Below are 14,014 nucleotides of genomic sequence, written 5' to 3' on the forward strand. Positions count from 1 at the left end.
GTGGTACCTCGGGTTAAGTACTTAATTCGTTCCGGAGGTCCGTTCTTAACCTGAAACTGTTCTTAACCTGAAGCACCACTTTAGCTAATGGGGCCTCCTGCTGCTGCCGCGCCGCTGGAGCCCGATTTCTGTTCTCATCCTGAAGCAAAGTTCTTAACCCGAGGTACTATTTCTGGGTTAGCGGAGTCCGTAACCTGAAGCGTTTGTAACCCGAGGTACCACTGTACAGTGGTACCTTAGGTTAAGTACTTACCGTAATTCATTCTGGAGGTCCGTACCTAACCTGAAACTGTTCTTAACCTGAAGCACTACTTTAGCTAATGGGGCCTCCTGCTGCTGCCGCACTGCCAGAGCATGATTTCTGTTCTCATCCTGAAGCAAAGTTCTTAACCTGAGGTAATATTTCTGGGTTAGCGGAGTCTGTAACCTGAAGCGTATGTAACCTGAAGCGTATGTAACCAGAGGTACCACTGTATTGTAATTGATCACATTTACAGCGCCGGAAATCACTTCTGTACAGGTGCGGTTTTCGGTGTCTGGGCATGTGCAGAAGCGATTTCCGGCGCCACGAGCATGCGCAGACACAATTTCCGGCATCACGCTGCACTGGCCCAGCCCACGGAGGATTTCCGTAGGAATGATCCGGCCCATGCCCGGTAAGCCTTGCCAACCTCTGGTCTAGCCCTTTTATGTTTTTGCATGTGCCTAAAAAGAAGGGTTGCCGCTGAGCGGCAGAGCATGCAGAAGGTGCTGGGTTCAATTTCTGCCATCTCCAGGAAGGGCTGGGAGAGATCCTTGCCTGGAACCCTGGAGTGCCACTGCCCATCAGTGCAGTGCAGCTTCCTATGTTCTTATGTGTACGGAAAAGTTATGATTTGTGAAGAGCGTTCCAGCTGAACTGAGCAGCTGGCAGATTTTCCTCCCTGGGTTCCTGGGCAAAATGGTTTGAAGAAGAGTTAGCTTTGCAGTGTTAGGTACTGCCACCTAGTGTCCACACTCAGAAGGCAGTTTCTGCAGAGGAACAGATGGGGCTCGTCCAACTGGGAAGGAAAACTCTGATCCTAAACCTCCAAGGGTTTGCAAGGCACCGTATTTTTTGCTCCATAAGACACACCTAGTTTTTAGAGGAGGAAAACAAGAAAAAAAAATATTCTGAACGAAACAGTGGATGTATTATTTTTGCGGTTCATGCTGTGACCACAGACATGTGATCTGATGGTGAATTTAACAGAGACATCACCTTGCCGACAAAGGTCCGTATAGTTAAAGCTATGGTTTTCCCAGTCGTGCTGTATGGAAGTGAGGGCTGGACCATAAAGAAGGCTGATCGCCGAAGAATTGATGCTTTTGAATTATGGTGCTGGAGGAGACTCTTGAGAGTCCCATGGACTGCAAGGAGATCAAACCTCTCCATTCTGAAGGAAATCAGCCCTGAGTGCTCACTGGAAGGACAGATCGTGAAGCTGAGGCGCCAATACTTTGGCCACCTCATGAGAAGAGAAGACTCCCTGGAAAAGACCCTGATGTTGGGAAAGATGGAGGGCACAAGGAGAAGGGGACAGCAGAGGACGAGAAGGTGGGACAGTGTTCTCCAAGCTACGAACATAAGGGAGGCAGTGGAAGACAGGAGTGCCTGGCATGCTCTGGTCCATGGGGTCACGAAGAGTCGGACATGACTAAATGACTAAACAACAACAACAACAAATGCAAAAATCCTGAGAATCCATGTGGATCTGTGCTTTGTAACCATATTTTTGCGCCATTGCGGCTCCACACAACAGTGGGTGCGTGATTTTCTGGGTGCAGGCTGTAGCCATGGACATGCCATGTCATCTGATGGTGAATTTGGGATGACTTTGGGGTGACCCAGTGTAAAAATCCTGAGGATCCATGGGCTTTTACCTCCCCCCTCCCAGGCAGCCTCCGCTAGCATCCCTTATCTCTCTTCCGATCCCACTGATTAGCTGTTTCCTTTCAACACTGTATACAAATATTGAAAAGCACTCCTCTCCTGAAAGATACCTGCTCTGGCAGGTTCCCAAGGTCTTAGGAGCTCAGAAGGGCTCCAAAAAGGTCTTGCCGCCTCTCACCACCCTCCATTCTGGGTCCCATCCCTCGGCCACCTCACAGCCATTTCAGTGCTGGGCGGATGGCATAGATGCTTTTCTGAAGAGACATCTGGTTGAAACAACCTGAAAGCAGAATTTGCCACGTTTGGGAGACAGTGACAGCTGACAGGGTCCTGCTTCCCTTCAACATACAGAACCAACACACAAAACAACACTGATTAAGAAGGGAGTTCTAGTTGTCCTGTTTATTGTACATACATACATACATACATACATACATACATACATACCCCACCCATCTGGCTGGGTTTCCCCAGCCACCCTGGGTGGCTTCCAACAAAAGATTAAAAATACATGAAATACATGAAAACACCAGTCATTAAAAACTTCTCTAAACAGGGCTGCCTTCATATGTCTTCTAAATGTCAGATAGTTGTTTATTTCCTTGACATCTGATGGGAGGGCGTTCCACAGGGTGGGTGCCACCACCGAGAAGGCCCTCTGCCTGGTTCCCTGTAACCTCACTTCTCACAGGGAGGGAACTGCCAGAAGGTCCTCGGCGCTGGACCTCAGTGTCAGGGCAGGACTATGGGGGTGGAGACGCTCCTTCAGGTCTATTGGACCGAGGCCATTTAGGGCTTTCAAGGTCGGCACCAACACTTTGAATTGTGCTCGGAAACATGCTGGGAGCCAATGCTTCGGCAGCACATATACTAAAATTGGAACGATACAGAGAAGATTAGCATGGCTCCTAGTAAGGGAGCCAGTGTGGTGTAGTGGTTAAGAGCGGTAGTCTCGTAATCTGGTGAATCAGGTTCACTTCCCCGCTCCTCCACATGCAGCTGCTGGGTGACCTTGGGCCAGTCACACTTCTCTGAAGTCTCTCAGCCCCACTCACCTCACAGAGTGTTTGTTGTGGGGGAGGAAGGGAAAGGAGAATGTTAGCTGCTTTGAGACTCCTTAGGGTAGTGATATCAAATCCAAACTCTTCTTCTTCTTTCAAGACTAGTGTTATGTGGCCTCAGCGGCCGCTATTTCATTTATATACTGATTGGTTGCAAACAAAACAAAACAAAAACCCTCAAATATCTCAAAGCGAAACAGTGTTGAACAGTCCAGCTCCCTCTTCTTTGCTTTGCAGAAGTTGGAGCCTTTCATTCTCGCAAAGGACATCCCTGCAGACAAGTTCTTAAGCCTGCCGTGTGGAGGAGCAACATACAAAGCAAAGGTTGGTAGAAGTTCATAAAGGAAGGAAGGAAGGATGGAGGGAAACGTTTATGCCGTAAGTACAGGGTAATCTTAGTGTCCAACCGCATGCTGCAGTTAGCAGTTTTTAAGGAGGTGCGGTTAACATTCTGGCCATGGAAGTATCGTATCAAACACATGCACTGCTCTGCTTGGGAAAGAACTCCCAGCATCCCTGACCATTGGCCATGCTGGCCAGGGGTGCTGGGAGTCCAGCAACACCTGGAAGGCTAGATGTCCCCTTTTCCAGATAGACCAGGGTTTTCCAAACTTGGGTCTCCAGCTGTTTTTGGACCACAGCTCCCATCATCCCATCATCCCTAGCTAGCAGGAGCAGTGGTCAGGGATGATGGGGATTGTAGTCGAAAAACAGCTGGAGACCCATGTTTGGGAAGCCCTGAGACAGAGAATGGTCTGCCCATCCAATAGGGCTGTTTAATTTCGGTTCCGTCTTCTTGGGGAGGGGATTAAACTGTCCTAATTTAGGCTAATGCTTCAATCTTTTTCAGTTTAATAATCCTCAACACATACTTCCTCCAGAGACATAATATGTAGAACTTTAGCGTGGGAATCTGCTTCCTATGGCCCATGGTTGCTAATACTCACTAGTTGGACCAGGTTTTGCTTCAGCAAACCAATTCCTATGCCCTTTGCTTGCTCATCCCCAGAAAGAACTATGTTCATACTCTTTTTTTTTAAAGATATTTATTAAGGTAAAGGTAAAGGTACCCCTGCCCGTACGGGCCAGTCTTGACAGACTCTGGGGTTGTGCGCCCATCTCACTTAAGAGGCCAGGGGCCAGCGCTGTCCGGAGACACTTCCGGGTCACGTGGCCAGCGTGACATCGCTGCTCTGGCCAGAGCCAGAGCCAGAGCCAGAGCCGCACACGGAAACGCCGTTTACCTTCCCGCTGGTAAGCGGTCCCTATTTATCTACTTGCACCCGGAGGTGCTTTCGAACTGCTAGGTTGGCAGGCGCTGGGACCGAGCAGCGGGAGCGCACCCCGCCGCAGGGATTCGAACCGCCGACCTTTCGATCGGCAAGCCCTAGGCGCTGAGGCTTTATCCCACAGCGCCACCTGCGTCCCTAAGATATTTATTAGAATTTCCAATTTAATACAAAAAAACCAACAAAAAACAAAAATGCACAAAAAATAACAAAAATACAAAAACACACAATTAAAAAACAAAACACATATAATTTCCAATACTTATTTCTATTACCTTGTTTCCCAGACATCCTCTCACCTCCCCCTTTTGTATTCCAGTTCAAATTCTTAACTCAACAAATCCTTACTGTAACTTATTATAACTTATTTTAACTTATTGCTCAACCTTTGTATTACAGCTAGTAACCACTTAATTTCTGTCCAACATCATTCTAGCATTCATTAATTTTACAATATTTCTGCAAATAATCTTTAAATTTCTTCCAGTCCTCTTCCGCCGACTCTTTTCCCTGGTCTCGGATTCTGCCGGTCATTTCTGCCAGAGAACTATGTTCATACTCACACTAGGGATGGATGGAGTTGTTGTTGGTTTTTTTTTTTTTTTTTTTTTTTTTTTGCATTTTAAAGCAAATTGGTCTCATTTGCACCTCTTGGCCCTAAGTCACAGATTGGAACATAACGATCCTTTGGTTTTTACATTTTTCTGAATTTTGCAATACATTTCTCACCCCCAAATACATTTAAAAAGTGTGCATTTTAGGATAAAACACATTTAGGAATGAATGTATTTGGAGATTATATGGATGTATTTAAGTAAATACACATGTAAGTATGAATTTAAATAAGAATTTTCTTGTGGGCTCTTTTTAAAAAAAGAAAGAAAGAAAGATAAAAACCCACAGATTAATGCAGAAACCGGATGGATCAGATTTATGAATGTACGCATGCAAACCTGCAACAGACCAGAAACAGAGTGATCCATCATCCTTATATCACCGCCTAAGAATCTTTGATTTTAGAGAGCATAAGAATAGAACACCAGCCAAGCGTGATTTTTGCGTCAGCTACAAGTACCCTTGTTCACCTTGCCCAACGAGTGATGGATAAGATTGTGATGGAATCATGAGTTTGTTTTGCGAAATATGGGTCTCCTCCCCCTCCTTTTCCCTTGGAAGGAGCAAGATAAAGGAGGGAAGACTGTTCTGCACCCCGCTGGAAGACGGCAGTATCTACTGAAGATGAAGATGCTGGAACAAAGGAAAGAGGTAATGGCCATGGGATGCCCTTGGTGGATTCAAGAGGGAAACGTGGATAATTAAGTAAAACGATGGAACTTCCGTTTTGTGCATTAGAGAACACCACTGCAGGAGGGACTAGGATAAGAGATGGTATCATTCTGAATGGATTCACTGCCATAACCATAGGCTTATGACATTCAGTTGTTTATCAATTCCATTAATTGTAGAGAAGTCAATCCAATTAAACAGATTTTAATCGATTCGTTTTATTTGACCGATTTAAGGGGGTTTTTTTAATAGCGCGACTGTATACAGGTCCAAATCAGAAGTGGGTTTGGTGGGATTTACTCCCAGGTAACCTCCATAGGAGGGACATGGGTGGCGCTGTGGGTTAAACCACAGAGCCTAGGACTTGCTGATCAGAAGGTCGGCGGTTCGAATCCCTGCGACGGGGTGAGCTCCCATTGCTCGGTCCCTGCTCCTGCCAACCTAGAAGTTCCAAAGTAGACAAATAGGCACCGCTCCGGAGGGAAGGTAAACGGTGTTTCTGTGCGCTGCTCTAGTTCGCCAGAAGCGGCTTAGTCATGCTGGCCACATGACCCGGAAGCTGTACGCTGGCTCCCTCGGCCAATAAAGCGAGATGAGCGCTGCAACCCCAGAGTCGGCCACGACTGGACCTAATGGTCAGGGGTCCCTTTACCTTTACCTTTTATACAGGTCCAAATCAGAAGTGGGTTTGGTGGGATTTACTCCCAGGTAACCTCCATAGGACTGCATCCTTAGGGCCAGATCCAGCTACATAGTTGTGCTAGCGGCAGCCAATGCAACAACGTGTGCGAGTGTAATAGAGCTGTCTCCTCTCTACTCCCCGCACTGTACCCCCCCCCCCAGTTGGCTCCAGGAAGTTGAGATAACACTCAGAATAGCACACAGGGGGAAGGAGAGGTGTGATCGTTTCACTAGGCAAGCAGAAATCTTTGTGCCAATGAAGCACTACTTTGAATTCCACCCAAAGTCAAATAATCTACCAGTTAAATGCACATGTGGGTTAAAACAGCATTGCAATCTGTTTTTAACTGTGACTTGTGTTCGTTGTGACTTGCCCCGAGACCTTAGGGTGAAGGGAATAAAATCAAAATAATAATTATTCCTATTCTTATTATTTCTGCAGCAGGAAGTCTATTTTCTTTTCAAAACTGCAATAATGCTTGCAGTTCAAGCACTGCGCCACCCTTTAGTTAGAGCAAGCGACCTCCTGCATTCTTTGGAGTATCTCTTTGATGCAAAAACTAAGGTCAAATTTATTCCTACTGAATTGGCGTGGCACCCTCAAAGGATCATGGGAACTGTAGTTTGGGGAGGATTCCAATCACAACCCTCCGGCAGCTGAACTACAGCTCCCAAGTTCCCCTGGGGAGAGCAAAAGACTGCTAGATCTGTTTAAGGCCCTTCTGTGCATATAACTAGCTATTTATAAACCCAGGCAGAACTGAAGAGATGCTTGCAGCACGAGGCAAGACTTAACAAGTCAAAAGCGAGGGACCTCAGCATCAGCGAAACTCTTGGGTGTGTGCCGGGAAATAATAGCTCCGAAGATGAGGAGCTTCTTGCCCTTGAGCGTGACCAGACATTTGACGGAGACCACGGTAAGTGATACTGGGGAGCTGAGCAGGTTTTTCGGTTTGAGCAACCTGCTGTGGTTCACACTGCTGCAACTGCCATATAATTAAGACACCACTTCCCGCACGGATCACGTTCGCAACCCGAGTGTCCACTGTAGTTTAGTGTAACAATTGGTCAAAGAAGCATGCTCCAGATCCTTCCAATAGCTTGTTACTATGAACCTGGCCGCTAGTCAAAGAGAACTCCTTAGGAGATTTGAACTGTTAAGTTAGCATCACCTCCCACAAAAAGACTGAGAAGTGCCAGCTCTGGACATGTAAGGACGTTTCATCCGGTAATTGCATTTACATATGCTGATCAGACAGCAAGTCCCAGAGCTGCAAGATATATCGGCATTCAGGTCAAATGTCCACAAGTCACCAAGTGCCATTTTGTGACTTTCCTGATTGCCATCAGGCAACAAGGCAGAAGGTGGGAAAATATTTTCCACTCCGATGTCAGAGGTCCAGTCCCCGGCTTGATAACACAGTAAGTGTAGTTAATTAAAAAGGATGATTTATTGTCAAATCAAACAGATAGCTCCGGACGACTTAACACGGCTGCTGCCATCATCAGTCAAGATGACCCTTCTGAAGACTGCTTCCCACATGGCCAGAAGCAACTGAACTTTCGCTTCTTACATCTTGTGTTTTGCTTCCTATCCTGCAACCCTCCCATTCGCCGAGACCTCGGACTGAGGGCATCAGCTCCCGCCCCTTCCCCACTCTCTGAGAGGCTGTCTCTTAACTCTTTCCCTCCTGTTTGTGCTTCCAACAAGCTTTGACTGTGTTCTAGCCTGTTCTCTGTTACTGTCTTCTCAGCTTGCACGTCAAGATCAGGAGGAGCAGGAGTATGCAGCTACTGCCTTTCCTCTAACATCAAAGCAACCTCTCTGATCCTGGCCATTTTCTGCAGTTAGCTGCAAACTTTCGCTTGGCGCTGGCTCATTCCTGACACCCAAGGACCACATTTATTTCTGGGCATCCTTCCCAGGGTCATGCACCAGGGGTGGGTGGGGCCAGAGGCGAAAGGGGGCGGATCAATGGATGCAAATTTCTACTGAAGGCTAGTTTCTGCCCACACATCCAAACATCCCTGGTCCTGCTTCAACCGAGGCAAGGAAGAGGCATTCTCAGAGTTCCAGGACACATTCCAAGCAAGCAAACACATTTCAGGTACAAAACAGCACCAGTGGGGCCTGGGGGCACTTCCAAGGGCCTGGTAGAGAGCCCTGGAGGGCCACATTGAGCCCCCAATCTTGGGATTCCCCACTATTCCTCTAGGCAAAACCACTGCAATCGATGAGCCACTCCAAGGTAGCCAAACCCATTACAGTGTTGTTATGAAGCTTCCTGTGGCAACCAGATACCCAGTGCAGTAGAGCCTCCTGTTTCTTTTTACTAGGCGATCGGTGGAGCGGAGAATTTCCAAAAGAGCTTGGACCTTCTGAACCCCACGAAGGACAGAGGGGTAAAGTGGAGACATGGTTGCTAAAGCAGCAGGCAAGAAGGGAATCTTTCTGGGATGCATCAAGCACAGACTCCGAGAACTGGGAAGGCGACTTGGGGAAACCTCGCCGGAGACCAGCCTTAGTGAGGACTAAGACGGAGAGGATTGCTCTGTTTGACGAGTTTTTTGATAGAGAGTTCTGAGCTAGAGTCCCCAGAAAGCCCCCAGAGGGAAGGTCAGGTTGGCGAGGAAGACGGAGCGAGCCTTCAAGCCAACAAGGCAGGTGTCATGGCGGCTAAGAGACCGACACCCTCCCATCTCACTTCTGCCATGGACTCGCAAGCTTCTCTCTTGCTCTGCAAAATGGGGGCGTTTCAACAGCTTACCTTACAGGGTAGGTGTGAAGCATTGGGCATACTTGGAAGTGTTATACCAATGCTAAGTATTATTACAAAGCCCTCAATGGCTCGAGACCAAAGGACCTGCAGGAGTGACTATATCACCAGGGGAGGCCCTGTTCTTGATGCTTCCTGGTTGGCACTGACCCAATGACAGGGCCTTCTTTGTGGTGGTCTCTTTGTGGAATGCCTTCCCTGGTCAACTGAGTCTCTTTCCCTCCCTCCCCGACTTTCAGGAGAAATTTAAAGGCATTCCTGTTTACCCAGGCCTTTGAGGGCCAAGAGACCTTGAAATTAGGAGCTGCGAGGGAAATGTGATTGCTTTTCAATGTTGTTATATGTTCTCAACGGTTTAAAATGGTTTCTAAATGTTTTAAACATGTGTTTTATTTTAAACTGAATTGTTTCAACATTTGCTATGTTTGCCACCTGCGGCTCCTTTGGGTAGATGGGCAAGATACAAATTTAATAATAAAATAAAATTATAAAACCCTGGTTCAGCCATTGGCATGGCTTGGTCAATAACTAAACTAAGTTGCATGGGAACCACAGGTTTTGCTGCAGTGCTCTGCTGAGATAAGCACATTTAACTGCCTTTATTCCAGCTCAGCTGAGTATAGTCTGCTGTTGCAGCGACTCTCCACGATTTCTGATGGAGACTTTTCCCATCCCAGCTACCTGAGATAATTACCTGTTGAGTGGAGAGTTAACATTTTAGCAGCTGCTAAAAGCTACAGCAAGCTGTCACCCTATCTGGTTTGGGGGTCATTCCTGGTTCTGGTGCAGTTCAAATAAACGAGCCCCCGCCTTCCTCGTTTTCTTAGATTCAGGCGGATGTCTAGGGCAGCTCGGAAGGGTCCTCGTGCAAATGCGCATGCGTGCAACGGTAGAGTCCTGGTTGGAAAGCTTAAATCCTGCTGCCACTACACTGGAGAGGGATTGAAGAAAAGGAAATATGAATTGGCCCCACCCTGTAGCTTGACCGCTAGGAGCGGCTAGGAGCCAAATAGAGTCATAGATCTAAAAAGAAAAAAGGTGTAGACTCGCACACACTGGCCAGCTTCCATTTTGACTTGAAATGTTCATGTTGGGCTTCTCTGAAGCATGTAAAGGCAAGAAGCAGGCAGGGGGAGCGCTGGCTCACAATGTCACCCACCCGAGAGGTGCAAGAACTGTTCTCCGGCCCATTCCAGGCTGAAAAAAGCACTGTAAATAACTATCGGTCTTTGAAAAGATCCATCACTGGATCAAGCACTTTGGTTGAATGAAATGAAATCATTTTATGTGTGTTTTGAATAAATGTGCAATTAATTGTTACTGTTTTGAATTTTATGGTGCTATTTGTCATGTGACAAAGACACATGAGAGAAGCAGCAAAGCAGGCTGGGACTGCACAATCATTTGGGCCTACTAAAGTTAGTCAGGTTATGGGCCCAGCGTTTTATGGATGGCGAATTGCTAAAGCTGGAAAATCAGGGTGTTGTTGGTGAGGACCTCGAAGGGACTGAAGGTCTGAAGAAGCAGACCCAGTGCAGCAAGGAGCAGAAGCCATGTCAGCTCAGCAACCTGCAGAGTTTATTAATCTTGGCAACACTGCCCAGATGGAACGTCTGAATGGTAAGAATACCTGACTTGGGCTCTCAAGCTTGAACTGGTTCTAAAACGTGATAGACTTTGGCACTGTGTGGAAACTGGTTTGAATCATGTTGTTTATGAAGAAGTTTATTTTAACTCAGTAAAGCTATTATTCTTTAAAACTCTGCATCATTAATTTACGCTGCGCGTCACTATTACCTTCCTTAGTGGGTTGTGCAAACTGCTGTTCTGGACTATGATTTTTATAGGGCAGAGTAGGGGGCACTGTGGATGAGTTTATGGAACCAGGGGAAGAAGAAGAATTTGGATTTGATACCCCACTTTATCACTACCCGAAGGAGTCTCAAAGCAGCTAACATTCTCCTGTCCCTTCCTCCCCCACAACAAACACTCTGTGAGATGAAACAAAATAAAAAAATTCCTTCCAGTAGCACCTTAAAGACCAACTAAGTTAGTTCTAGGTATGAGCTTTCGTGTGCATGCACACTTCTTCAGATACACTTCTTCAGATGTATCTGAAGAAGTGTGCATGCACACGAAAGCTCATACCTAGAACTAACTTAGTTGGTCTTTAAGGTGCTACTGGAAGGAATTTTTTTTTGTTTTGACTATGGCAGACCAACACGGCTACCTATCTATATCTGTGAGATGAGTGGGGCTGAGAGACTTCAAGAAGTATGACTAGCCCAAGGTCACCCAGCAGCTGCATGTGGAGGAGCGGGGAAGCGAACCCGGTTCACCAGATTACGAGTCCACCGCTCTTAACTACTACACCACACTGGGAGCAGGTACTCACAAATGTTTGGGAACCACTGGCGTAATTCAGCTTTGTGCTGTGATGTTCATCCTGTCTGTGCTGACCACATGGTATTAATCACCGTATGATTCCCCACTCAAGTCCCCCCTGTGTGTTGTTCCTGGGGTTCTCCTGAGCACCCGAGCCCATTTTCAGTGCAGGGGTGGCGGGGGAGAAAAGCAATGGGGAAGCCCCACTGCGCATATAACTGGAATATTTGCAGATACCTCAAGCCACCTTGATGTTTTCATGATTTCTTGTACTGTTCCCTTCACCCCCCAGGTTAGGGTTCTGGCAGTCCTAGGTGAGGCTGAAGTGGGATGCCTCTCTGTGTTTTGACCTGGCTCAAATAAAGAAAATGAATGGGCTTTTCGAACAAAGGAATAAGCAACTGTCCAAAAGTGAAAAACAGTATTTATTTCTGTATAAGGGCTGGGAAGGGAACAGGCACGTGTTTTGAAAAGGAGAGAAAGAGGTCCGGCTTCATTTCAGTGAATCAATATGTAAGTACCTGACATCTAACCTTGAAGGAATGTTTCCTTTCCTCGCAAGCCGTTTAAGTAACCCAACGCCAGGTGAAGAAAGCCAAGAACCGGCTCTCTTTTCAGATAAGAAACATCAGGCTAAATGCTTTAGATGAAGATAACTCACCACGCTGAAACTGCGAGCTACCCTCAAGCTGCCTTCCTCTCAATTTGTTAAGACCAACTGCCGCGATTTGGTTGATGGCCTGGGTGTGTGTGTGTGTGTGTGTCTAATCCGATCCTTGCCGTTTATCTTCCATCAGCAATCCTCCTCCTTCCGGAAGTTGGCATTGGCAGAAGTCTCATAGGAATGTGAGAAGAGCCTGCTGGATCGGGTCCATGGCCCATCTCAGTCCAGCATCCTGCCCTCAACTGTGGTCAATGAGATGCCTCCATGGAAAGACCATGAGCAGGGCACAACAGCCCTCTCCTCTCCTGTGGTTTCTAGCTACTGGTACAGTGGTACCTCGGGTTACATATGCTTCAGGTTACACACTGCACTAACCGAGAAATAGTGCTTCAGGTTAAGAACTTTGCTTCAGGATAAGAACAGAAATCAGGCTCCGGCGGCGCAGCAGCAGCAGGAGGCCCCATTAGCTAACATGGTGCTTCAGGTTAAGAACAGTTTCAGGTTAAGAACGGACCTCCGGAACGAATTAAGTACTTAACCCGAGGTACCACTGTACAGGGGACGCGGGTGGCGTGGTGGGTTAAACCACAGAGCCTAGGACTTGCCGATCAGAAGGTCGGAGGTTCGAATCCCCGCAACGGGGTGAGCTCCCATTGCTCAGACCCTGCTCCTGCTAACCTAGCAGTTCGAAAGCACATCAAAGTGCAAGTAGATAAATAGGTACTGCTCCGGCGGGAAGGTAAACGGTGTTTCCGTGCGCTGCTCTGGTTCGCCAGAAGCAGCTTGGTCATGCTGGCCACATGACCTGGATGCTGTACGCCGGCTCCCTCGGCCAATAAAGCGAGATGAGCGCCGCAACCTCAGAGTCGGTCATGACTGGACCTAATGGTCAGGGGTCCCTTTACCTTTTTTACCACTGTATTCAGAAACATCACTGCCTCTGACTGTGGAGGCAGACCATAGTAATTGTGGCTAGCAGCCATTGACAGCCTTCCCCTCCATGAATTTGTCCAGTCCTTGTTCAAAGCCATCCAAGCTGGTTGCCATCACTGCCTCCTGAGGAAATGAATTCCATCGCTTAAAATGTGGCATGCGAAGTTCTTTATTTTCTGTCCTGTATCTTCCAACCTTCAGTTTCATTGGATGCCCAATTCAACATAGCGCTATGACAATTCAGCGCTGCGTTATCCCGTCTGTGCTAACATTCCAGCTGGCCACATGCGCAGATACCTGCTCTATTCCCCCCCCCCATGTGCTGTTCCAGGGGTTCTCCTGCTCCCGAGCCAATTTTTTAGGGAACGGTATATTATGTGGGTTTTTCTATCCACTTCCTCCACGCCACGTATAACTTGATGGGCTTTGATCATGTCACCTCTGGCTCAGTTTTCTCTAGAAGATCTTGATTCCCCAGAGGTCCTGTTCTAAAGACCAAGTGGGATGCATGGAAACCAGATGTGCTTCTTAAGAGTTTCTTACACAAATCAGTAGGGATGCAGAAGACACAGAGTTTTCTGTTCTGCTCTCCACTTGTCACAAGCAGCGCTGCTTCCATTCCTCTGCAGTCCGACTTCAGCCAAAAACTATATTATTAATTTCACTGGCTGCTGTAGCCAAATTATGTAATTGACGTAATTATGTAAATTATGTTGTCATTACATTATTCCACCCCATTAATTTCAATGCATTAGCTAGCTAGCAGGACCAGTGGTCAGGAATTGTAGTCCAAAAATAGCTGCAGACCCAAGTTTGGGAATCCCTGGTCAAGACCAACATCCTGTTTCCAACGTTGACCAACCAGATGACTTTGAGAACCTAACAAGCAGGGAAGGTATGGATCTTTAATAAAGAACAGTGTGATCTGGAAAAATAAACCATTTTTTAATTCTAGAGCTCATAGACTCAGCATTTTGGGGAACTTGGAAGCAATTCGCTCTGCTTTAATGGCAAAAGGCAGTGTG

General features: G+C 47.1%; 1 protein-coding gene across 1 annotated transcript in view; it reads left to right on the forward strand.

Annotated features, from left to right (window-relative positions):
* The window catches only part of LOC307226574 (solute carrier family 35 member F4), a 183,167-nt gene extending 173,779 nt beyond the window's left edge, over positions 1 to 9,388 (forward strand). The window contains exons 9-12 of the mRNA XM_079995293.1: positions 3,211 to 3,297; positions 5,439 to 5,528; positions 6,985 to 7,147; positions 8,568 to 9,388. Of these exons, the coding sequence (XP_079851419.1) occupies positions 3,211 to 3,297; positions 5,439 to 5,528; positions 6,985 to 7,147; positions 8,568 to 8,815 (588 nt within the window). The 3' untranslated portion in view covers positions 8,816 to 9,388. The remainder of the gene's footprint in view (positions 1 to 3,210; positions 3,298 to 5,438; positions 5,529 to 6,984; positions 7,148 to 8,567) is intronic.
* Positions 9,389 to 14,014: the final 4,626 nt, after the last annotated feature.

This window comes from Podarcis cretensis (genome assembly GCF_951804945.1).
Source record: "Podarcis cretensis genome assembly, chromosome: 1".
In the NCBI taxonomy this organism is placed as follows: Eukaryota; Metazoa; Chordata; class Lepidosauria; order Squamata; family Lacertidae; genus Podarcis; species Podarcis cretensis.